General features: G+C 39.4%; 1 protein-coding gene across 5 annotated transcripts in view; it reads right to left on the bottom strand.

The window, feature by feature from the left end:
• The window catches only part of Vcan (versican), a 102,186-nt gene that overhangs the window by 62,034 nt on the left and 16,137 nt on the right, over nt 1-24,015 (bottom strand). For all 5 annotated transcript variants that reach the window (XM_052743638.1, XM_052743636.1, XM_052743637.1 and 2 more), the window contains exons 3-6: nt 22,785-23,159; nt 19,361-19,535; nt 19,155-19,282; nt 4,002-4,295 (exon numbers count right to left, since the gene is read on the bottom strand). In XM_052743638.1, the coding sequence (XP_052599598.1) occupies nt 4,002-4,295; nt 19,155-19,282; nt 19,361-19,535; nt 22,785-23,159 (972 nt within the window). The remainder of the gene's footprint in view (nt 1-4,001; nt 4,296-19,154; nt 19,283-19,360; nt 19,536-22,784; nt 23,160-24,015) is intronic.

The following is a 24,015-nucleotide window of genomic DNA, read 5'->3' as shown; positions in this document are numbered from 1 at the left end:
ATTGCTGTAGAGTAAGGTGATATAGCAGGGAGTCTTGGGAAGTCTGTCTTACAAAGCCAGGATTTATGTGACTTTGCTTGCAGGGGAAAAGGAGAGGTTTAATAATCTTAGAGCCCTGTTTAAGAAAGTCTGCTTACGATTAAGTTAATTAATTCTATGACTTGGAATGGAAAACCTCAGACTTCCTTTTGGGGTGGGGTGGCTTTTCTCATCAACCTAACAGCTGACCGCCATCAGAACTCAGTGTATCTGATAATGTGTGCCATTTGCTCCAGCCATTCCAGAAACGGAAACGATCTTTGAAAACATCATCTACAAAGAAACAGCCTAAGAATAAAAACCACCATTGTATAGCTTTGCTGACGATTATTATAAAGAGGAGAATACAGTTCTAGAGTATTGGGAAAGTACCCCTCCCATAGTTTCATTCACATTGGACACTTGGATTTGGAAATACTGCTATTGCTTTTTCAATGCCATTATTGAGGAAGCCAACAAAAACCAGCATGCTTTTCTTCCCACAAATACTCCCTTCCAATCTTTGCAGCTGTCTGCCACACAGATGTTTTACATCAACATGCTTATGGTGTTTTACATCCTATGGACTATCTTCTCCATGCTTCTGTCATGAGACATGAGGCAGATTTTCCTAACAAAATATAAAACCTATATCATCAGCAGGATGGCCAGTTTCACTCCTATACTATCTAAATTTTGGAGAAATGCCTGATTTTAAACCAACTCTTTCATATTATATGTGAAATATACATGAGTGTAAACATGGGAAGAATTGAAGTAGTGGGTGTTCCACAGTTCGACTTGAGGGTCACATCTGAGGAGCGTATTCATATTGACACAGTAGGATTCAAATTTTAATGCCATTTTAAACTTCTATGAGTGATCAGATGATAATTAAGTCCCATTCAATAAACAGGAAACATTTAGAAATACAAAGTAAGGAGTTATTACATTTAGTACCTATGGCACATAATTGTTTAGGGCACAGAAAAGTCAATGAAGTGATCATAGATTAGAAGAATAGCCTAATTATAAACATGAACAAATATATACGAAAGTATATGAAGTGTTGGGAACCAACTGAGCCTGCTCTAGACTCTAGTTCCAAACCTAATGAGAGAAAGAGGGATGGAGAAATAAGGAGGTTCAATCCCAGATCAAATGGGAACTACTTTAGTCATTAGAACTGTCATTGATGGAATTGTTCCAGTTGGGGGAGACAGACAATTAAGGAACTATGTTCAATAGAAATGCTGCTATTGGAATTTGATCAACAACTTAAGAGAGTAGTTCAAATTCTAACGTTCAAACTTGGGTTAAGAAACAAACTATGAGTGAGGGCTAAAGAATATTAGAATGAAGTTTTAAGGAAACATGTCATTTCCCCTCTCCTGGAGATCCTTAGTGACATGTATTATGTATTATGACACGTATTGTGAAATTTTCAAAAGTCTTCCATTATTTTCATTCATTTGAATTTGAAGATATTTCACATGGACTTTCAAATCCCTGAACTGAATTCTTTCACAGAATGTTTTTAATCCTGAAGCCAAAGAAAATTAGGAAGTAGACAGTTTTCATTACAGGAACATAGTCAGGAAGGTTATTTTTAAAAGGCATTTAGTTGTCTGTTTTTCCAATCAATTTGACCAGATAATCCTATCCGTGTATATTATCTGATAGTGTATGTGTATTATTAACTGCTTTTATAAGGAAGGGGACATTAGAACAGATTAAGATTGGAATGCTTATTCACTATGTCGCCTAAAAACACACTTTTTATGTTTGACAAAACCAAATGATTTACAGCATGCACGCATTTCTTGTTCAACTTATCAAGACAACTGCACACCACAGACATCACTTTGGGGACGGCAGCTGAGAGCATGCTTAGTCACCACTGGACTACATGGCAAAACTGGACATCAGTCAAATCATTTGGAAATCATTTCAAATCTTTAAGTATACACATACTAAAAGAAGCTTTGCAAAATGCACTAGGAACTGGAGGAGGCTGTTAGCACTGAAGCATCCCAACCTCTACTGTGCTCAGTGAACTAGGAATGATAGTCTAAGGACGGAAGAAATACACAAGAACCGGGACCGCAGGTAACATAGGGGAAAGTATGGTATGCATGGTATTCCAAAATTCTATACATTTAAATGAATAAAAAAATAATAAATATCCATGACTTTTGCACTTAATGTAAGTTAAATTTAATATAGTCAATCTACTTAAGTCTAAGGACCTTGCTTTTTATGCATCCATGTAAATTTATTTAGATAAACTATTTAAAATCTGCCAGGATCGATTATTTAATAATAATCTCTATGGCTACAGATAAGCTTTGGTTTCCATTTTACCCTCAAAGAGAAAATGTGTTATTTTTTTCTCCTGTTGTTAATTTTATACAGTGCAGGAGAATTTAGAGGGAGATAGTTAAGCCAGCTACTTGATTAGCCCCTTATAACGTTTCCAGTCCCATCCCCTTCTAACCATCAGCCTAAGCCTGTCCCTTCATCACATCAGAAACTTACTGTGAAAGTCATTTTGTACCTAATTTACATAAATATCATTAACAAGAGAATTTGGCATAAATGAATATGCATGTCATATATACATACATGTATATATTACTATATTTAGGATAAGATTTTTCATTATTATTGTTGTTTTTCTGAAAAAGATTATGGAAGACTTCGTTGTTTCGAGGCCTGAGAAGAAAAGGTAGCTTTTGCTAGGCCTTTTGTGGTTCAGCCAGCTTGAATTAAGCTAATAAACAACATATGGCTATAACACAGAAGCAAGTCTAAAGTGGAGATTTAGGCAGAGGCAGCCTAGCAGGGAGACAGAAGTCTGTGAAATGAAACCTTTCCACGCTTCTATCAGCTCATCGATCCAATACCTTTTCCAACACACTGCTTAAGTTTATAGCTCTGTCTTTTTCTCACTGAACAATGCCTGCATATTTCACTCTAGAAACCAATTAATAATTGTCTGGTTATTTTAATTACCTATGGCTCTAACAAGAAGAATTAGAAAGCTAGTTCAATACACTTCCTGTGTTATATTGATATTTAATTATTATATTAGTCACTGTCAGACTTACACCAAGTCATTAAAATATCTAATCATTTGTTATTTAGCAAACATAATACAGATCCTAGAGTAAATACTACCATAAAATTTTGACTAGTTATTGTTTAGTTAAGCAGTCTATAATTATCATACTATATAATGTGACTAATGTTTAAAAATAATTTAAGAATGTCTGAAATTTTAAAATATGTATAGCGTGAGTGCTATTTAAAATTAATTTTATAAGGTAAACCTAGCTGAAGATAGCTAATTCACTCATGTTACATGTTTCAAAGAGGCTATATTGTACTTTAAATAACTCAAAGCAAAATTAATCACCAAAAGGCACATATTCTATCACTTGAAACAAAATGAGATATTTGAATTATATTGATTATTTGATAGCATGGTTCCTTTTAGGTGGGAATTGAACATAATCATTATCAATTTCAGCACAAATACTCACCTGCAGTGACTTAAATTTAAACTGTCCACTTTTTACCATAAGAATGACATCAAAGACAACATAAACAGGATTCAAACGTTTAACTCAAATGCTGTTGGCTGCACATTGACATCCCAACAGTGAAGCTGCATTTAAAGGCTTCAATTAACAGGAAATGACAATTCAGGGTGTGTTCTGTGAATTCTGGTGTAGCAGAGTGAGGCTAAGACTCTAATCTGACATTCCCATCCTCTTCAAGAAAACCCACTTGCCAAACTCCCTACCTCTTTTAGCCATTATGTAGTGTTAAGTCTGCTGCGTCTAAGTCACGGAACGGTCTCTGTTCCATGCACACCGCACAGGATACAGAATCCAACCCAACATCTACTTGAACCTCAGTGAATATCTTTGCTGCAGCTTTTAAAATCTCTAGTTTTCAGAAAGGTATCAAACACTTACGTTTAAAGCAGTAGGCATCAAATCTGCTATCAGGGAGAGGGAAGCATGTCTGGTTCTCAAAACGATACAGGGTTCTCACCCCAAGTAGACCACCTCCACACTGGGCCCTGGCCACAGTCACAGGGTGCCGCACACTGGCATCCGACAGCCAACCGTAATCGCATTGGTCAAAGCCGTTCCTCCAAGCTGCATGAAGCTCCCCAACAGTCGCCAGCCTGGCATCCTGGTTTTCACACTCCTCTTCAGCCTCCTCAAAGGTGAATTTATTGGGAGCAGTGATATGAAACACATCACCTGGAATAAGAAGAGGAAGAAAAAAGCCTTGGGTTTACTATTCATTCTCTTCCTGTTTTGATAAATGCAGAGAGGATACGTGATACTTTGTACAGTAAGGAGGAGGCTTCTTATGGGATAAAGCAAGTACCAACATGGTTACTTTGATAAAACTATTACTACTATAAAATAGAAACAATACACCACACAAGTTTAATTCTACACAAGTGTTTGTGTATGTGTGCATGTGCATGAGTATATATGTGTATGTATATATACATGTATTTCCTTCCAAAAAAGCATTCATTTGCTAATAACATTTGATAAGCCACTTAAAAAAAAAGAAATCTTTCCAAGTGATTCTTCAACATCCTGTCCAGAGAACCCTAAAATCACACAGTAGTCTTCTGACCCCATCTTCCTTCATATTACTATGGCCCAAACAGATTAAGTTTCTTGATCAAACTACAAGATAAAAAAAAGTGCCCAGGAATCTGATTTGGGAAAGGATGGAAGCCGCAGGAATGAAAGGGTTCTTCATTCCACCTGTCTCCCTGGCTCAGGGTTGCTGTGAAGGTTCTGTAGGCCACAGCAGCACAGCAGTGCAAGGCTAAGGGGTGTCTGAGGGCTGACATCAGCTCCCACTGAACAGCTTAAGGGGCCTTGGCCTCTATGGGGGAAACCCCCTCCCTGTTCATTTTTTTCCTACTTGCTCGACCCAGAGAAGAAGACACATGTTCTAATTTTCCCAGAGTCACCAGAAATGTCAGCAGGGGTTCTAAGCAAGATCGATAGACTACCATACCTGCTGATTGATTAACAAGCAAATCCTGAACACTTGCTGCGCTCATCACTAGATCCAATTAGCAGAGACGACTGTTCATTTTCATGAACATATATTACAATAAAATTCTGGAAAACTCAGTTGTTAAACCTGTATTTTATTTGGGCAACCAGTGTTAACAATTTGCTAAAATAAATTTAACTCAAATTAAATGATGCTTTTAAGATATGAGCACAAATGGCTAAAAGTCAGACAAAACACTGAAGAACACCTAAATAAATATAACTTGAACAGGAAAGAGAATAAATGAGATGGAAAGGAAGCTAAAATTTTGACAGGCCAGTATTGCAGAAGACGGAGTTCTGTTTCTGTAACTCAGAGATGATTTCTAGCTCTGTGATATTTGAGACAATAAGGACACAGAGTTCTCAGGATGTCGATCTATGATCTACCATAGACCCAAGCCAGATGGAAGAAGCCAACTGCTTAAATGAACAGTGCCATTAGTCTACGTGTGTGATAGTTTTATGAGAAAAAGAAAATTAGTCATAGGAAAAAAAAGCCAACATATACTTATCAGCTTTTCTTACTATAAACCCAAAATTTGTACCGGGGAAAATAAACCAAATCCCCACTAAGAGCGGCTAGATAAAGAGAAAGAACATTATTTTTACCAGGGGGTTAAGAATGGTTTTACATACTATATCACCTAGACTGGTGAACAGCAACAACAACCATAATCTCAAATCCAAATATGCACACAAAGAACACCTTCCCCTCCCTACCCCTGCAATATCAACCCCCACCTGCATAAGGTTTAAAGGCCTCAGAGTCCCTCTACCAGTTACACAGTGTGCATTCAGGAATACGTGTTCACATGTCATTTCTAGTTCTTGTTAGAAATCGTGCTTTTTCCCCCCCATGCTCTTCAAGCAATACATTAAATAAAATTAACTCTGGCACTACCTGGAAGAATCCCTAAATTTCGTCTATGGACTTGGCACAAAGCAACTTGGAAAGGACTGGAGGGAGGTGTCAGCCTGAGCAACCTCCCTCTCCTCAGTATCACACCTGGCTTGGGCCTGAAATGGACACACATTTAGGGGGGGCAAGCATGCCCATTTCTATCCCTCAGAGGTACAACTCATGGGTTTGTCGTCACAGCTGACATCACTCTGGGTATCTCAGCTTCCTGCATTGTTAGACACTCTGTTCTAAAGGAAAACTACTCTTCCCAGAGACTATCAAGAGTGACCTGCCAGCCAGACCGAAGCAAAGAATCTCACTCATTAAGGAAAATTCTGCTTCTGGAGACAAAACCAGAGAAATGGCTAATAAGGAGCAATGTGACGGGATCCCAGTTTTAAAGGGCAAACACGGCTGGGTATTAAAATGAATAAAGATTTAGTTATTGCCAAAATGGTTATAAAGGGAAATGTCATTTTCATTCACCAATGAAGAGCTACTTAGTAAACTTTCCGTGTATGAATTATCATCAAATCTAACCTTATATCAATGATTTAGCTCACTTGAAAGATATGACTTCCTTTCAATATCTGTGATATCCACAGAAGAATGATTCTACTAGTTGAACTTCTGTATCCCGAGACTGATTAATTTCCATTCCATTTATGTGTAAGAACCTTTCCAACCTTGGAAAGATTTAATTTCCTTTACTTTGGATTTTATATTTTTTTATTTTATTTATATGTATGCATATGTGTCTCTCTGTGTGTATACTCATACACATGCCAGTTCCCTCAGATGCCAGAAGATGTCAGATTCCCTGAAACTGGAGCTACAAGTTGTTCGGAGCAAGGCAGTGTGAGTTCTGGGAACCAAACCTGGTCCTCTGTAAGAACAGCAAGTGCTCTTAAACACTGAGCCATCTCTCCAGCCCCAACATTGTAACTACTTAAAAAAACACATTGAGGCCGCGGTGGTGGCGCACGCCTTTAATCCCAGCACTGGGGAGGCAGAGCCAGGCGGATCTTTGTGAGTTCAAGGCCAGCCTGGGCTACCGAGTGAGTTCCAGGAAAGGCGCAAAGCTACACAGAGAAACCCTGTCTCGAACCCCCCCCCCAAAAAAAAAAACCACATTGACAAAAGTCATCCCTGCATATCATGCCACTTGGATGGAAATGGAATGTTTAACTAGATTGATTGAGCTTGTTTTAAGGCAAGGATAGAAAAAGTTCATTTATAAAGATAAAATGTAGTCACTTGCCCTCTGTGGCATAATTGATATTTTGGAATAATAAGAAAAAGGAAAGAAAACATACTAACTTTAACTCCGGTGCAAAATTAATGACTTAATCCTTCCTACACTATAGCACTTTAGCATAAACATTAACTTTGCTCATCTCAAAGCTCTAATAATATGACAAGCCTACACCACACAACTATATTATTGCCCTTCAGTATTTTGCAGTTAATGCTCAGTTCACATCAAATCGCACTGCCTACACATGGAAAACCACCTCTTCTCTGTGTAACAGTCTCCAAACACTGAAGCAGGACATCTGTTGATGAGTTCATCTCTTGAAATACTCTGGAAATTTTTGCTCTAAAGACACGTATTTCAATGAAGTAAAGAATTTACAAGTGATTTATAGTAAACATATCTTAAAATTCTGGTAGATACTAGGACGTCTCTTCATAGAAACTGAAAAAGTGAATCAGGTTACCAGACAGAACCAAAGCAAGAGAGAACAAATCCGAGTGTGCAGTCAGTCAGCTGCCTCCCATAGTTGTATCAAGGACAGCAAGTGAAGAAGAAGGGGACCAGAGCAGGGTTCCTTGGTCATGTATCTAAGTCAGCAATTTAAACCAAACGGAGGAGGTCATCTCTTTAATATCACGGGGGTATGTCTTTCAGCAAATAAGGAAAATGCGTTCATGCTACTATCCCAGCACCGTCTTTGCAGTTCAGGAGGCAGGTACAGAGCCTTCTGGGAGGAAACTGAAATTTTACTAGCATAGGACAACTCTGCTCTGTCACTTCTCATCCACACATGAACCTGAGCAATCAAGGTCACTTTAGATTTAGCGGACAGCTGCCTCCTAGGTGGACAATGACTTCTTCAACTTTGACAAGCAACCCACCATAACGTTCTAGGAGTGGATTCATCAAAACAGCTCTGTGGATTTTTTAAAGTTTATACAGATATAGTCACGTTAGTGTTCGCATAGACTATAATGAAGAACAGAGGATTTTACACAAGGTAATTTGCCTATTCAGATAGAAAATGCATATAAACATTATCACACATTTTCAAGCTAACTGCTTCAAGCTTTAGCCTATTCCTTTTGATTACCTCTCCAGGGATGGTCTAGAGTAGTGGTTCTCAATCTGTGGGTCACTATCCCTTGATGGTTGAATGACCCTTTAACAAGGGTCTCATATCAGATATTTACATTATGACTCCTGAAAGTAGCAAAATACAGTTATGAAATAGGAATGAAAATAATTTTATGGTTGGGGGGGGTCACAACCACAAGAGGAGTTGTATTATGAGGTCACAGCATTGGGAAGGTTGAGAACCACTGGTCTAGAAAGAACTAGAAGACACTTCATTTAGATGTGAGCATCTGTTGACACTGCACAAACTAGAACTTTCTTTTTTTTTTTTTTTTTTTTTTTTGGTTTTTCGAGACAGGGTTTCTCTGCGTAGCTTTGCGCCTTTCCTGGAACTCGCTTTGGAGACCAGGCTGGCCTCGAACTCACAGAGATCCGCCTGGCTCTGCCTCCCGAGTGCTGGGATTAAAGGCGTGCGCCACCACCGCCCGGCAGACTAGAACTTTCTTAATCAGGGGAATTAACATCATCAGAAATATTAAGGAAAATTACTTTAATTTGACCAGTAGCTACTGCAAGACTCTTTGAAAGCAGGCCACGTGCTTTTTCCATGCTCTGAGTGCCTGATGGGAAAGCGGCTTCTTGGCAGACTAAAAGGCGACACAGACCGAAACAGCAAGAAATGGCGAAACAAATTGAAGCGTGAAAAATGATCCCTGGTGTGCGAATGTTAACACTTCTTCCCAGGAGACCCGCAGAACTGGTAAAAAGCTCAAGTCCAGAGCAACCCTGGGACACTAAATAAAGCCGATGGCGGCTCTCCGTGGTCAAAGCTGAGGCCTCACCATGGCTTTTTGAACCAGGGAATTTGCTGGGCGGCATCAAAAATTTTAAGTTTCTTTTTTACACGTCGTGCTTATTGGTTCGGTTGTACCAAACTATATGACTATATGCTGTGAATATCGTTTCAGCAAAGTAGCAAAATCCCTGCCTTTGCTTTCAGTTTCACTATGAAATTTATATATATATATATATATATATATATATATATAGTGTGTGTGTGTGTGATATATATATATATATATTTTATAAATATGTATATAAAACCTTGTTATTTGGGTAAAACTTACATGTGAGCAGCTTATCGTTGGCTGAAATGAGTAAATTGGAAGTAACCAAAGAAGAAGAACATCTAGGTACCCATGAGTCAAAACCACTTGCCAAATTCGCCAGAGCACATGGTGTTAACAGCAATTCAATATAATCATTGGCTCCAAAGTATTGACAAACTTTTTCAAAGGATTTCTCTCTCACTCTGTCATATTTTGACTAAAATACATATATATGTATTTTTAAAATGAATAATGTTAAAAATGAATAAATGAATATTCATTATCCTCTGGGTCAATTAACTATACATGTTTGGCATAGCATCTCATAAACACTGTTCACTGCCTCCTTAAAGAGCCACTATTTAGGGAACTCATGAACCGTGGACCAATAGCTGTGGAGCCTCCATGGGACTGGACCAGGCCCTCTGCATAGGCATGAGTTGTTTAGTTTGAACTGTTTGGGGTAGCCCCTGGCAGTGGGAGCAGGATCTGGTAGATGACTGGGCTTTTTGGAGCCCAGTGCCCATGGTGGAACACCTTGCACAACCTTGGTTCAGGGGAGGGGCTTGGACCTGCCTCAGCTGATACGCCAGTCTCTGCTGACTCCCCATGGGAGTACTTGCCTTAGAGGAGGTGAGAATGGGGGGTGGGTTGGGGAGGAAGGCTGGGGGACAGGAGGAAGGAGGAGAGGGGCACCTGTGGTTGGCATGTAAAATGAACAGAAAATTTCTTAATAAGAAAAAAAGGAAGAGGGGGAAGAGCCACTATTTATATATACTGCAAATATATGTCAGTTCCACTAAGATTGGATCTTAGGATCTGCATAAAAGTCCGTCTTCTGCAAACAGTGACAGGGATGCTCTGGGCTGGCAGAATCACCTCCGTGAAGCTCAGAACCCAGGGTCAGCATTGGGCTGCCAGTGTTTCTCACGTGGGAGCAAAGGCCCTAGAAAGGTGCATATGTGCTTTCCAAATTTCTCGCTTGTTCTAGGCTGAGGTTGAGGCAAAACTACAAATTAGCACTAATAGACTGGTACAGTTATGTACAGTCTATTAGTACAGAGGAATACATGAAAATCAATTGATTTCTGCCCACTAGAAGTAGATAACTAGAAAAAGAAATTAAGAAAAATCCATTTACATTCACATCAAAAATATAATACTAAGAATAAATTATACAAAATTTTGTAAATTTTATACTCTGGAAACTAAAAGCATTCTTGCATGAAATCAAATATATAAACCCCCCCCCCCCCCCCCCCCAGAAAAGCATCCCATGTTCGTGGACCAGAAGACTTACAATTGTTATGATGGCCAAATACTCTCACTTGATCTGGAGACTTAATGTAATCTCTACTGAATCCTAGCTGACTTCCTTGTAGAAACTGGCAAGCTGATTCTAAAATTAATTTAGGAACCCAAGAGACTCAGAATAGCATCTACACTGGGAAAGAAGAACAGAGGAGGTCTCATGTGTTCCAATTTCAAACTTTTCTACAAAACCATAGCAATAAAGGCAATACTGTACTGTAAGTCAAGCATTAAGATATACATCTATAACCCCTTGATGTGGAGGTAGAGACAGGAAGATCAGGAGGCAAGGCCAGCCTTAACTACACAGAAATTTTGTGGCGAGCCTGTATTATAAGAGATTCTGTCTCAAAAATCACAACAACAACAACAACAACATGCTAGTGGTGTAAAGATGGGCGAGTAGATTAATATGATAGAATTGAGAGTTTGAAAATAAATACGTGTCTGCTTGGTTTGTTTTCAAGAGGGTGAAAAACTCATTAAATGGAAAAAAATACACCTTGTGAGAAATTGTGCTGGGCAATAGAATGACTTTGAACCTATATCTCATGTTATATATAAAAAGTAACTCAAAATGAATCAAAATAAAAGTAAGAGATTTAAAAGTCATGAAATTCAGCAGAGCATGGTGGCACACACTTTAAGCCCAGCACTCGGGAGGCAGAGGCAGGCAGATCTATGTGAGTTCGAGGCCAGCCTGCTCTACAAAGTAAGTTCCAGGACAGCCAGGGCTACACAGAGAAACCCTGTCTCAAAAACCAAAAACAACAACAATCAAAGTGTCATGGAATTCTTTGAAGAAAACCAAGTGGAAAGTTTTATGACTGGAGATTTGGCAATATTTCCTTAGTGTTGACACCAAAAGAACATAGTAATAGATGGACTAGATTTGGTTAAAATTAAAAGCTTCTTGAATTCAAAGGGTCCTAGAAAAAAATTTAAATGGCATCTCACAGACTTGGGGAAGTATTTTCAAGAAATATACAAAGTAATGACCAACAATTTAAAGAGAGAGAGAAAAAAGATAAAGTTTAAAGAAAATCAACAATTTCTATCAAGAATTTCTTGGTTAACTATTATGTGTGTCCATGCCTACGACAATCCCTTGATGTTGGCTCGGAAATAAAATACAGAAACTTGTGGTCTTTTTGCCTTTTCTCAACTGAGAGCTTAAAGTATTTTGTTAGAAATAAAACTGGTAACATCATATTTGAAGAAAAAAAAAGAAATCGAAACAAACACAAAGGTCATGAAACCAACTTTAAAGCAGGATGTTTGTTTGTTTGTTTGTTTGTTTTACAAGAAATCCCAGTGTGAGCCAGAAGAGCCCATCAAGAAATTCTGGAAGCACTAGCTTTTGAATACCAGTAATAGAGAATGTTGGAAAGACAGGCTGGGGGAGTGTTCTCTGTGCTAATCAGTGCACCACAGCGCGCGTGCTTGCGTGCGTGCGTGCGTGTGTGCGTGCGTGGTGTGGGGGTGGGTTTCATGCACAAGCTCTGCAGAGGGCCAGGTGCTTGGGATGCACTCAGAGTCACAGCAGAGAAAGACAAAAGTTAGACTGAGCGGGCTGCAGCAGACGAGGCCGTTGAGGCTTTGAAGACCAGGCAGAGTCCGTGCTTGTGGAAAAACACATGAAGCACCATGTTTGGTAGGGGAAGGGCAGGGTCAAAGTGGTGCATGTGCATTTGTGGTTATAAAACAGGTCTGCTAAAGAACTGTTGAGGGCACTGTTTGTGAGCAGCAAAACCAAAAGTGAATGACAAAATGATTCACAAATAGGAAATGCTAGTGTATGTGATGGTTTGAATAGGAATGCCCTCCCCCCACCCAGGCTCTTATACTTAAGTGTGTGGTCATTAAGGGGTGGTATTACTTGAGAGGGACTAGGAGGTGTGGCTTTTTGGAGCAAGTGTGGCTTTGTTGGAGGAAGTGTGTCACTGGGGGTGGAATTTGGGGGTTCAAAATCTCAAGCCCGGTCCAGGTGTCTCTTCCTGCTACCTGTGGATTCAGATGTAGAACTCTCAGCTCCTCTCCAGCACCATGTCTGCCTGCATGCTGTCATGCTTCCCACCATGATAACAATGGACTAAACCTCTGAAACTGTAAGCAAGCCCCAAGTAAATGCTTTCCTTTGAAAGAGTTGCCATGGTCATGGGGGTCTCTTCACAGCAATAGAACACTAAGACAGTGTGAAATGAGGAAGAAGGTTATGGCTAGACACGCAAACCTAAAAATTAACATTTCATTCTTTAGTCTTTTGTTTTTATAAAATACTTTGGTGCTCCATTCATCCCACAGAGCATGTAAATTACGGTTTACATAGAGACAATAAGAAAATAAATTATTTTCTTTGCTGATTTATCCAACCTATGGAGAATCTACTGTGTGACTATAACATATTAGGAATAGAAAGATGAATTTGTATGGGTGTTTCCCCTCCCAGAACCCACAGACTAGCAAGGGAAAGGAATGAAGGCAAATATTTTCAGACAGTGATCACTGTCGTCCATTCAAGGTTCCTGGGTGATAAAGGAAAGAGACAACAGATAAAAGAGAAGGTCCTCAGGGGAGGTCTCTCAGCACACTGTGAGCCCTTGTAAAAACCAGAGAACCAGAATGGCAGCCAGCTCATGGAGCTGAGGTTAAAACCTAAAGGCAGGGCTGCATAGAAAACACAGGCCATGAGCAGATAGGACACAGGTCTCCACAGTTAGAAGGGAAGGAACTCTGAGGCAATCAGTCACGTCAGGAGGCAAGCCTAGGACTGATTCATTTGCAAGGGAACTTAATGGGTCAGCTAGGAAGAGAGGTTCTCTGACCTCATTCATCATACTCCCATTTATCTGCAGAGAAAATAAAAAGCCTTAAAAAAAAAAAAGCCAACTATTTTCTGACAGGTACCATTAGAAACCCTAACAAATATTTTCATTTAAAAAGGATCGATTTTTTTTTAAGTTTGAGGTATTTTTAGCTGAAATATTCACATTGTACTCTTTTCAGCTTATTCTTGGCTATCTCATCTGGGAATTGTTTTCTGCCATAACCGCCGCTGGGCACACAAACCTTCTAACCCACTGCCAGCGTCAACAGAGAATACAATAACTCACTAAGCACCTTCAGAAAGATTTAGACCCCCAAACGGCAAGACCACGGCCATGTGTCTGTGCGTACATGACTCTGTGGAGAAGGAGAGGCCAGAATGATCCTGAATGCTGTGATGCAGGCAGACACTATCTAGTCAGAGTAGATTTATTTCAAACAAATTCAGAGGGATAATAGAAAACCATTTATTTGCTGCAGTGTTCTCTTTTAATTATTCAATAATGTTCCAGTATTAAGTTAATCACATTCAATAGGATCCTGTCTTCATGATGCTCTGTTTCTGGTTGATCCCTCTGTCCTTCAAAGTACCATGACTCAAGCTGCCTTTGACAGAGCGCTGCACTCTTAACACTGTACAGCAGGTCTATTTTTAAGAAATCGCTAGGGATGGAACTTCATAGTTTCCAAAGACTTTTTCAACATTTAACAATCTTCACAGCTAGAAACATTCACCTCCTACAGAAGCTAATACACGAAGGTGTGGCTTCAAATGCTTTTCTTCTCTGACTGCAGTGGGAGTAAAGAACCTCTCGTCCCCATAAGTGATACAGCAGCTACGATTTATTAATCACTAACTTTGTGCCATACAATGTAGTAAAAGCTACACATATTATCTCATTCAGTCTCTGGACCACGCTTCAAAAGTAAATACTCTAAATTGCAAAGTAACCATTTAAAGCCTAAAGACGCAAAATTTGCCCATGACCTGCCAAGCAATGAACGGCAGCATAGGACAGCACCAAGGTATTTCTTTTTAAATGATATTTAATTAATTCTTTAAAACTTTTATACAACATACTTTAAATTACATTTATTCTCCTCCCAGCTCTTCCCATATCTACCCCGATGAGTACAGTTTGAGTTGTCTAGTTACTCTTCAGAGTGGGGCCTACCCTGCGATGTGGGAGCTCTGACTCTCCCTGTCAAAGCCGGGATCAAATGTGAATAGTGCCTCAGCTAGGAGTGGAATTTCATGCTCACCTTCCCTTCAATACTGGGATTTCTCCAAAGATACTTTATTTATTGATTTTATTTTTTTAATGGTCTTAATATGTACCCCCCCCCCCCCGGTCTGGAACTCACACTGTAGACCAGACTGGCCATAAGCTCCCAGAGCTCTTCCTGTCTCTGCCTCCATGTGCTGAGATTAAAGGCAGACAGCCTCATGGCTGGCTTGACCTTTCTTTTCTTGATGCTGAAGAAGTGAGCTGCCTCTTGAGTCTGCCTTCAGCATGGTCTTCACCCTTCCTAAGTACTGGTAGTCCCCCATAGGCCAGGGCTTGAGTTATGATTATCAGACTTCCAGGGACATAAAAGTAACATATATTCCATAAAATCATAATATGAACTGTGAGTTTTGACATATTCTGGAACCAATAATATGCAGCTTAGTTTCTTGCCAGGTTGGCACCAGCATTAAGCCAGAGCTTCCTCCAGTCAGTCGTTCTCTCCGAGAAGAGCAACAACAGGTACACTTCAAGTTGATGTTGCTAAGTGATAATGCCTTGTAGACTACATATTAAATGCATGTTCAATTTATAATCTCTTTGTAGGTGTGTAACCTCATCACAAATCCAGGCCCTCTGGAGTCTCAAGCTTTTATCTGTTTTTCTGAATCATTTTGTCATTTCAGCTCTATGTCAAGGGCATCTCAACATCTTTCAAATTCAGTTGATAGGAAAATGGAGATTACATATAACAATGATTATTTCGTGAACGTTAACATCTGTGTTCCTATTTTAAACCCTAGTTCCCATTGATTTTTAATAACATTATTCTTGTCCTAAATCATATCTAACAAAGCATCATAAAGTCTACAACATTTCTAATAAGACAAGCTAATGTTGAAGTACTCACTAGTGGGTATAGCTGATAGATATGCCCTTTTATAGTTTCTAAGTTGTTTTTCAAAACAAAACTGAATATTATAGTCATATGCTAAACTATGCTATAAATACCACTTTAGAAAAGTCAGAAAATTGACTGGTTAGAATGTATATAATGAGCTAACTTTTAAGAAAATGTCAATGTACATATGACACTCTAAATTAAGAAAGAAAAAATGTTTAACATTCTGTTAATGTAATATCTTTCATGATAAATAACTAAATTTAGGGAAAAATTAGTGTCAGGATTTACAATTTTCACTGCTTTCACTATCTTTCATATACTTGGCGTCCCTGAACACAATTCAAAATGGGTGGAAATGACTAAATCCATGAATGCAGCAATAGATATATTTCATGAGCATTCTAGCAAACTTTCAAATTACCTTTATTAGAACAGTAATTGAAAAGAAGAATTAATTTTGTGCTATCAACTTTTCACATGAATTTTTGTCAATTCAATTCAGCTAAAGGCCAGAACTTTAGTAAAGGAACGAGAGAAACTTTATAAGAATGATTGTGATCTTCTGCTATATCACCAGCCACAAAAGTTTATTTAACCTTTATCCCTCTCCAATTTCAAAGTGAGAGAAAAGAGCAGTGTCTGAAGATTTCCCCAATTTCCTATGGGCAATGCACAAGGGAGAACAGGCTTCTGAAACAATGTCATTCTAAACATGCTGGGTGTCCCCAGAATTATCAAACGTCTATGAAACAAAAGCATTGTTGCTCTGCTGACACAGATTTTAACCAGTGTTTGACATACTGTTTGTGTTTTTTTTCTGTTTCTCTTTCAACTTTTATGTACCACAACAACATGGTTCAAAGTCTGTTGATTTTGTCATGCTATATTCCACATGACAAGTTTGGAGTCATCAAACATGTGAAATTTTTATCCCAAGTAACATTACACAATGGAGTTGGATTACGTTGAGACAGGCGGGAACTTAACATAGAACACCTGCCTTGGAACTAAGTGATTACAGAGGGAGGAAGAGACTCCTACTAAGAATAGCAAACCCATGTCTGTAAGCCCAGCACTGGGAAGCCTAAAGCAGAAGGATTGTGACTTTGAGGCCAATCTGGGCTACAAAGCCTGGTTTAAAAAAAAAAAAAGAAGAGAAAGAAAAAAGAATAGACTAATAAATCCTTCCTTGTGGTAAGTTTGATAAATATACCAGGAGTTATTCTCTGACAGAACTTAATTCCTGAACACCAAAATGACACTTGCAGATGGTGAGAGGTAACTCCCAACTGGTCCAGTGTGGCTAAGAGATCCCTGGATGGTGTCTATCAGCCAGGCTTTCAAAACGTCAGCAGACTTTGAAAGCAGGACTCAGGCAGTTCCTTTAAGGGACTTGGGAGACTAGACCAACAACTGAGTACGTAAGCCTGACTTTTCATCAAGAAGTCTGGTTTAAGATTTGTGTCTGAATGTTCACCATATCAATAAGATTTGATAAAGTTCTTTCCAAGAGATTGGATCTTACAAATATCTTTCATAAGCTATCTCTGGCTCTGGTGCAGATATATACACATGCATTACGGTCCTGAGAGATTTTATTTTAGTCTAAGCTAAAACCATAATACAAATCTCCACCCTACTGAGATAGCAATAGGAAATCTATTTACTGGAGCGATGTCTTCCAATTAACCATTTCCAATTAAAAAAAACTTATTAAAAACTATTTTAAAAATATTTTAAGCAGTTAAAATAAGAGGAAGAGAAAGCTTCTAATTTTATATGCATCAATAGTAGCTTGGCTAATATCTCTGTCTCACCTTGCGCAAATACAAAAGCAGGAGCTGTTGGCCCTGGAATCTGTTACTCAGAAAGCATACTTACTGGTAGCAAATCATTGCGACAAGAATGCTAAAGCACCCTTGAAGGCACATTTAATCAATGCATAAGGAAAATGTGGGCTGCTTATATGTTAGTTCTCACATCTTGTAACTACTCATTCAGTGAACAGAATTGTATAATCAAAGCCTGGCAAAGTGGCACACACCTGACCTCCAGCTATGTGAGAGGCCAAACAGCATGAACTTTTGAGTCCGGCAGTATGAGATTAGCCTGGGCCAACACAGCCAAACTCAGAAGAACAAAGAAACAACGAAAAAAAAAAAAAAAAAAAAACAGAATCACAGAATTTTAATGCTGGGAGGGACTATCTCCTCTAACCTCATTTTACACATAAAACAATGTATATCAGTCAAAACTACAAGAATAAGTCAATTTAATATCACCTACTTAAATACTTGGGCTTCTAAGATACCTGTCACTGTAAATGAAAATCCATTTCAAAAGTCATAGAAACTTCTATCCTGTTGGAACACGATCCAAGAATGGAGTTGTATGAGGAGAATTCTGAGTGCTTGTGAGAAAACTCCAAGGAAACAAGAGTCTTGCGACGTCAGTTTTTTCAAAAACATGAAATTGTTTTGGGAATGTGTTTAGGTGCACCTCCCGGGTCTATCAGATAGGAATGACTTTACTTCAGATGATTTGCTACCACTGGCTATTGTTATTTGTTGATATGCCTCTCTGGAAAAAAATACATTTTTGCCACACGCAGCTCACCCACCTTGTGATTGTACCCATGTGGCTCCTCTTAACCCTCAGAGTATAAAATGTCTGATGCTCTGAATAAAGCTGACTATGGCATGAGACTTCAGTCTGCCTCATCTATCCATTCTCCAAGGTCCCACCGCCGCTAGAGTGGTAAATACCACCCCTTGAGCCTTTTATCGGAAAACTACTTGGTACTCTTTAGACACTTTCCCTGGTGAGTGCAAACACTCTTTACTCAGGCAGAGTTAGAATGAATCAGACTATATCATCTTGACGAGAAAAGGCTTTATCTAAACTGGCTTTCACATCCCTGGTAAACAGCAGGCTACCTACAACATGTGGATTGGTTGGATGAATGACTCTTCGGAGAAATCCATGTGACAAAAGGGATGTGGGAAGACATCTGATACCACCTCATTTACCAATTTATAGTGTTTGCCTTGGTTGGGAGTTGTGTTTATCTTCACTTGGAGTCACAACAGCTTGTCACCACAGGGTTTCTACCTGGCTCTCCCTAGAATAGGTGCCACCCTTACAGTTTTCTATTCTGAATACTCTAAAAAGGCAGCATGGCTGTGAAGAATCTGCCACTGGCCAAGATATTCCCATCCTGCATAACCATTTACACACCCCTCCCTCTCTTTCCACTGTAATTTTGGCTTATCTTACCACAAAATCATACAGTCATGGAAATAACATACTGCTGTGTGGAATGCAAACAAGCCTGAAGACTTGCTCCATGCTCTGGGTTCTGGTTTTCTTTTAATTTTCTCAATTCATGTGAAGCTACAGAAGGTTAAATGTCTTACCATCCAGATGGTCCACATAACAATACACGTCATAGGTTTCATGGGGAGAGCGGAATCCATAGGTCCTGACGCCTTCCTTCCCCATCATGTCTCCATAACAGCCTTCTCTGGGAGCCCTTATGGGATATCTGGGGAGGCAAAGGAGAGGTAAGTGGCACTGTCACTAGCAAATTAATACTTAAAGTTTTGGGGCCCTGGCCTCTTACCTAACAGTTTGATCAGACAGCCATCCTGCATCACACTGCTCAAATCCATCTTCATAGGCAGCGAAGAGCTGCTCTGGTGTTGCTATCACTGCCCCAATGTCCAAGCAAGCCTGTTGAGCCATCGCAAAGTTCAGAGTGTATCTACTGGTCGCTGCCCTGTAGTGGAATACGACTCCTGCAAAGACAGCAAACCACAGACTGTTTCAATGCTTAAATCCCCCACTGGATTGTGTAAAACTTCAGAATGAAATAATATGCCAACTAATAATATTATCATGGTTACTTATTTTTACTATGCAAAACTTTTGTAGATTGAGGGCACTTAAAAATGCCACTTATCTAGGGGTCCTGCTCCTCATGCTACATCCTTGAATCATGCAGCATTATGACCTTTACTTTCACAGATAGTGTGATAAGGCAGAGAAAAACACCAGGCTATCTTTGTGACAATGCCTATTGCCGTCATCACTTTGCTCCCTGCTCACAAACTTGTCCCACTCTCTGAACCTTAACCTCCTGTCTTATCCAGTAGATCTAACATTTATTTGATCTGAAGGTTGGGTAGATTGCAAAGCACTGTCCAAATAGGCACCATATCCACTACCTGGCTAGTGTTATTTTTGTATCTGGTATGACTAATACAAATATACAGTTTTCATGCCAACAGAGGTCTGAAATAAAGTTCTCTACACTCCCCAAAAGCAAGCATGCTTGCCTCAGGTTCCACTTTGTTGTAGTTTATGTATTGCTAAAGAAATCATTAGAAACTGTGCTCGAGGTCTCAAGAGGGTGTCGAAGAGTGAAGAAAGAGCAGTTGAGGGGTGGAACTTCCGGTTCCTTTCTTCCTGCTTCCACATGCAATCCATTTTTAACTGGAGGAAATCTGATTCCTCAAAATGAATCTAACTGATATGCCAGGGAAGTCATCACAAAATACAGATGGGGGCACTCCAATTTTATAAGTAAAATTTGATCGACTCATAGTATTCAATACCACTTTTTGTTGTTGTTTGAAATGAATTGTGGTCTCCAAGTTATCTGTCAGTCACTCCCCTTGAGTCCTAGTCATTTCCTGGGGCTGACAGATTTGTCTCCCACAGTCAGACTGGCTATCAGACCCTCTCTGTCATGTTATTCTTCATATTGTGACTCCGTCTCCAGACAAGCCAGGAAAAGAACTGTGCAGGACTAGAATGACCATCTTGCAGATAAAGCCTGTTATCAGTGCCCACACAAAAGGAGCCGCGTAACAACTCGTAGATGGACGAACTGGCAAGGGGCATTCCTTTTCCCGTTTCTGATCTCTCATGTCTCAGAATGTCATCAAATGCCAATCTACCTTCATGTGACCTCTCTAAAGCTGTCTGGGAGAACATAGACAACATGCATCTAGTAAGCATGAGAAATACCCTAAAATAACTTTTAAGCTTTAAATAAGAACTTGAATGGGTTTTAATTTGATTACAGTGGTTAAAGTTTCAAGTAATCTTGGGAATTATAAACCTTCCACATGTGCTAAATATTGGTACTAAGAGGGGACAGAGTAGAGGGCCTCCTTGCCTAAGGCAGGAACCATCAATCCATATGTAAGTGTCTGCAATTGTTGGAATAACTTGAGGACATCATGGGGCTAAGAAAATTAGGTGGAAGATATTCATTGTTTCTGAGTAGCAAGAGGCAAATCCATTGCTAAGTCTTTAATGATGAAAAAAAAATGTAAGAAGCTGTAAAACTGAGAATTTTAGAGTGTGAATTTGGGTGATAACAGCTATGCATATAAATGTATATGAAGCTACAATCTTAGGTAAACTAAAATCAATGATGAACTCGGATCAGAAGAGCTCAGGGATTTAGTGGATACATGAGCAATGGGAAACAGATGAATTTAATAATAAAGGATGCTCAGGGAATTTGTTTGTTGCACCTAAAATTCCAACCATTTCCTTTTGGCTAAACAAGAAAGAGTTTTTAATAAAACTCCTTTAATGTATTTCCGAAAGGTAAATATTTTATAGGGAAATTGAGAGTTGGAGGAAAATCTGTTCCATCATGTCTGAGTATTAGAGTTTTGCTTAATAACTTGCCAACACATTCTCCTTCCAAGAGCTGCGGCATTATGTGTGTGCCCAATTAAAGCAATTTCTCTTTGCTTTGTCTTCTAACTTAAGCTCAAGTGACATATGACCCGCCATTACAGGGAGGATGAAGGTAAAATGTGTCATCACAAACTTAGTGGACAGCAGCTAGTGCTAAAATCACATTTTTTTTACTCTGATTTCTTGCTCTGAACCAACTGAAAATTCAAATATTGATTGCCTTTGTAAGACACTATGATACAAATCATGGTTAGGTTTTCAATGTAGCTTTTCAATCATACTTCTTGAAATTAAACTCAAAGGCTTTGTTTTTTTGCATTTATTTTGTGTGTCTGTGTGTGCACATGCATGGAGGCATGGGTAAACGCATGCCCTTCTACCGTGCGGATTCCAGGAACCAAACTAAGCTTGTCAGGCTTGGCAGCAAGTATCTTTCTGCTGAGCCAACTCACCGGCACTCACTCATGATCAAAGATCATGATCAAGCACTTGCCTAGCATGCACAAGAACTTGCGTTTGAACTTCAGCACCCCCAAAAATCACACTAATAGAATTAAGATCAGAAAAGGGAAACGTTTTATATTTACATATCTATGTGTATAAATATGTGGTACTTGGAATGAGAATGTCCCCTAGAGGTTCATGTGTTTGAAGTCTTTGAAGTCTTGGTGCCTAGTTTGTAGAGCTGTTTGAGAAGGACTAGGAGGTATGGCCCTGTTGGAGGAGGTGTGTCTGGGGGGGGCGGGCTTTGACTTTCTGAAGCCCACGCCATTCTCAGTTAGCTCTCTGCCTCCTGCTTAAAGATAAGGATGTAAGCTCCCAGCCTTAGTTCCAGCACCATGCTGCTGGCCTGTTGCCCTGTGGCCTTCACCATGATGGTCATAACACTTTGTAACTAACTGTGAGCCCTAAATCAAACACTGTCTTTTTTTAAGTTGCCTTGGTCAAGGTGTTTTTGTCATGGCAATAGAAAAGTAACCAAGGCAACATATATAACATCAAAATTAAAGTGTAGAAGAGTTTTTTATAGTATTCTGATGCAATCACTGGTAGGTCTCAGCACTAAAATAATTAAGAACTATGTACTATATCTTGAGGTTTTCATTATTTTCAGTATATTGTACATTACTTGACTCAGTCAATAAAGCTGCTTCACAAAAAGGTACCTTTTCTTAATGAGTAAGTTTGGTTTCAGTGAAAAGCAAAGATTCTTGGATTGATGTGTTTTCCACTTGTTCATATCCAGAACAACAGACATCCTTGAGTCCTGGCCACACTTCTTTCCTGGGTCTCATGCTACAACTTCCTTATACATCTGAAAGCCTTACCATCCACAGTCAGTGACATGGTGTCCTGAGTGTCTTCAATCCCATACATGACATCACAGCGATAGACACCTGCATCACTAGCACGGAGTTTGACCATGGTGAGGGAGGCATCACCCACATCCTCAGGGTGCGTGAGCACTGACACTCGCCCTTTGTAGTCCTGCCCGATCTTGATATTGCCATCTTGGGCCACGAGGACAGTAGTCTCCTTCAGGTCTTTTCCATTTTTGTCCACTTCCATCTTGGACCATTTGATTCTGAGAAATTCACTCGTGTTGTAATTGGGCGGTAAGGTGGGCATGGTGGAAAAATGACAAGGTAAGCTCACTTTTCCTGACAGAGAGCCTTTCACAGGGGGGCTTTCTTCCGTTTTTGCTAGAGGAAAGACAAAATATCAGATGAGTAACCCTGAAAAGCTGAAACCTAGTCTATTGAATGTGTGAATGGATAGGCAACAGTTAGGGAGCTTTCGTTACGTCTTGAGTGTGTGGAAACCTGAGAATGAGTTATATAAAGAAAAGAGCACGGAACTTCAATAATGCTTCATAACAACGATGCGGATTAATAATGTTCACCTTTGCACACTGAAATACAGAGCTCGTTGGAAAGCATTTGTCACTTGGTATTTAACATGAAAAAAGGAAGAATAAGGCAAGCACAAGCAAAAATTTAAGGGCAGAAAAGGACAGGGCAGGCTAGAACACAGCACCACAGACTGTGAGATCAAGCTAGGGTGGTGGGTACTTGTGCCTATAATCCTAGTACTCAGGAAAATGAGGCAGGGGCATTGCTCTAAGTTCCAGTCTAGCCTAGACCACAATGAAAGACATCAATTCTCCCTCTCTCCTCCTCTTTTCCCCCTTCGGTCTCTCAAAAAAAGCAAGACTAGTGTTAAGAAAAGCAGTTGAAAGGGAAAGACACTGAAGTTTATAGATCAGAGGAGAAAAATCATTTCAGATAACTGCCATATACTACTTTAGGAAAATATAATGGAAAAATTAACATTTGAAGACAAAGTGAGAATTTCCAAATGGTACTTGAGAAGACTTGAGAAAGGGCAAGGCTCCTATTTTAAGAGCCCTCTTCAGCCCAGCAATTGAGGCAGGCAAATTTCCAAGGCCAGCCTGAACTTGTTCCTCTAACAGGTCAGAGATGAGAATCATTTAAGGTAACTACTACATTACCTTAGAGAAAATTAAAAAAAAAAAAAAATGAAAGAAGAATTCCACAC

Source organism: Peromyscus californicus, unplaced genomic scaffold (assembly GCF_007827085.1).
Source record: "Peromyscus californicus insignis strain IS unplaced genomic scaffold, ASM782708v3 Scaffold_18__1_contigs__length_77618521, whole genome shotgun sequence".
Taxonomy (NCBI): domain Eukaryota; kingdom Metazoa; phylum Chordata; class Mammalia; order Rodentia; family Cricetidae; genus Peromyscus; species Peromyscus californicus.
Note: the sequence above shows the minus strand (reverse complement) of the source record. Positions and strands in the feature narration are given on the sequence as shown.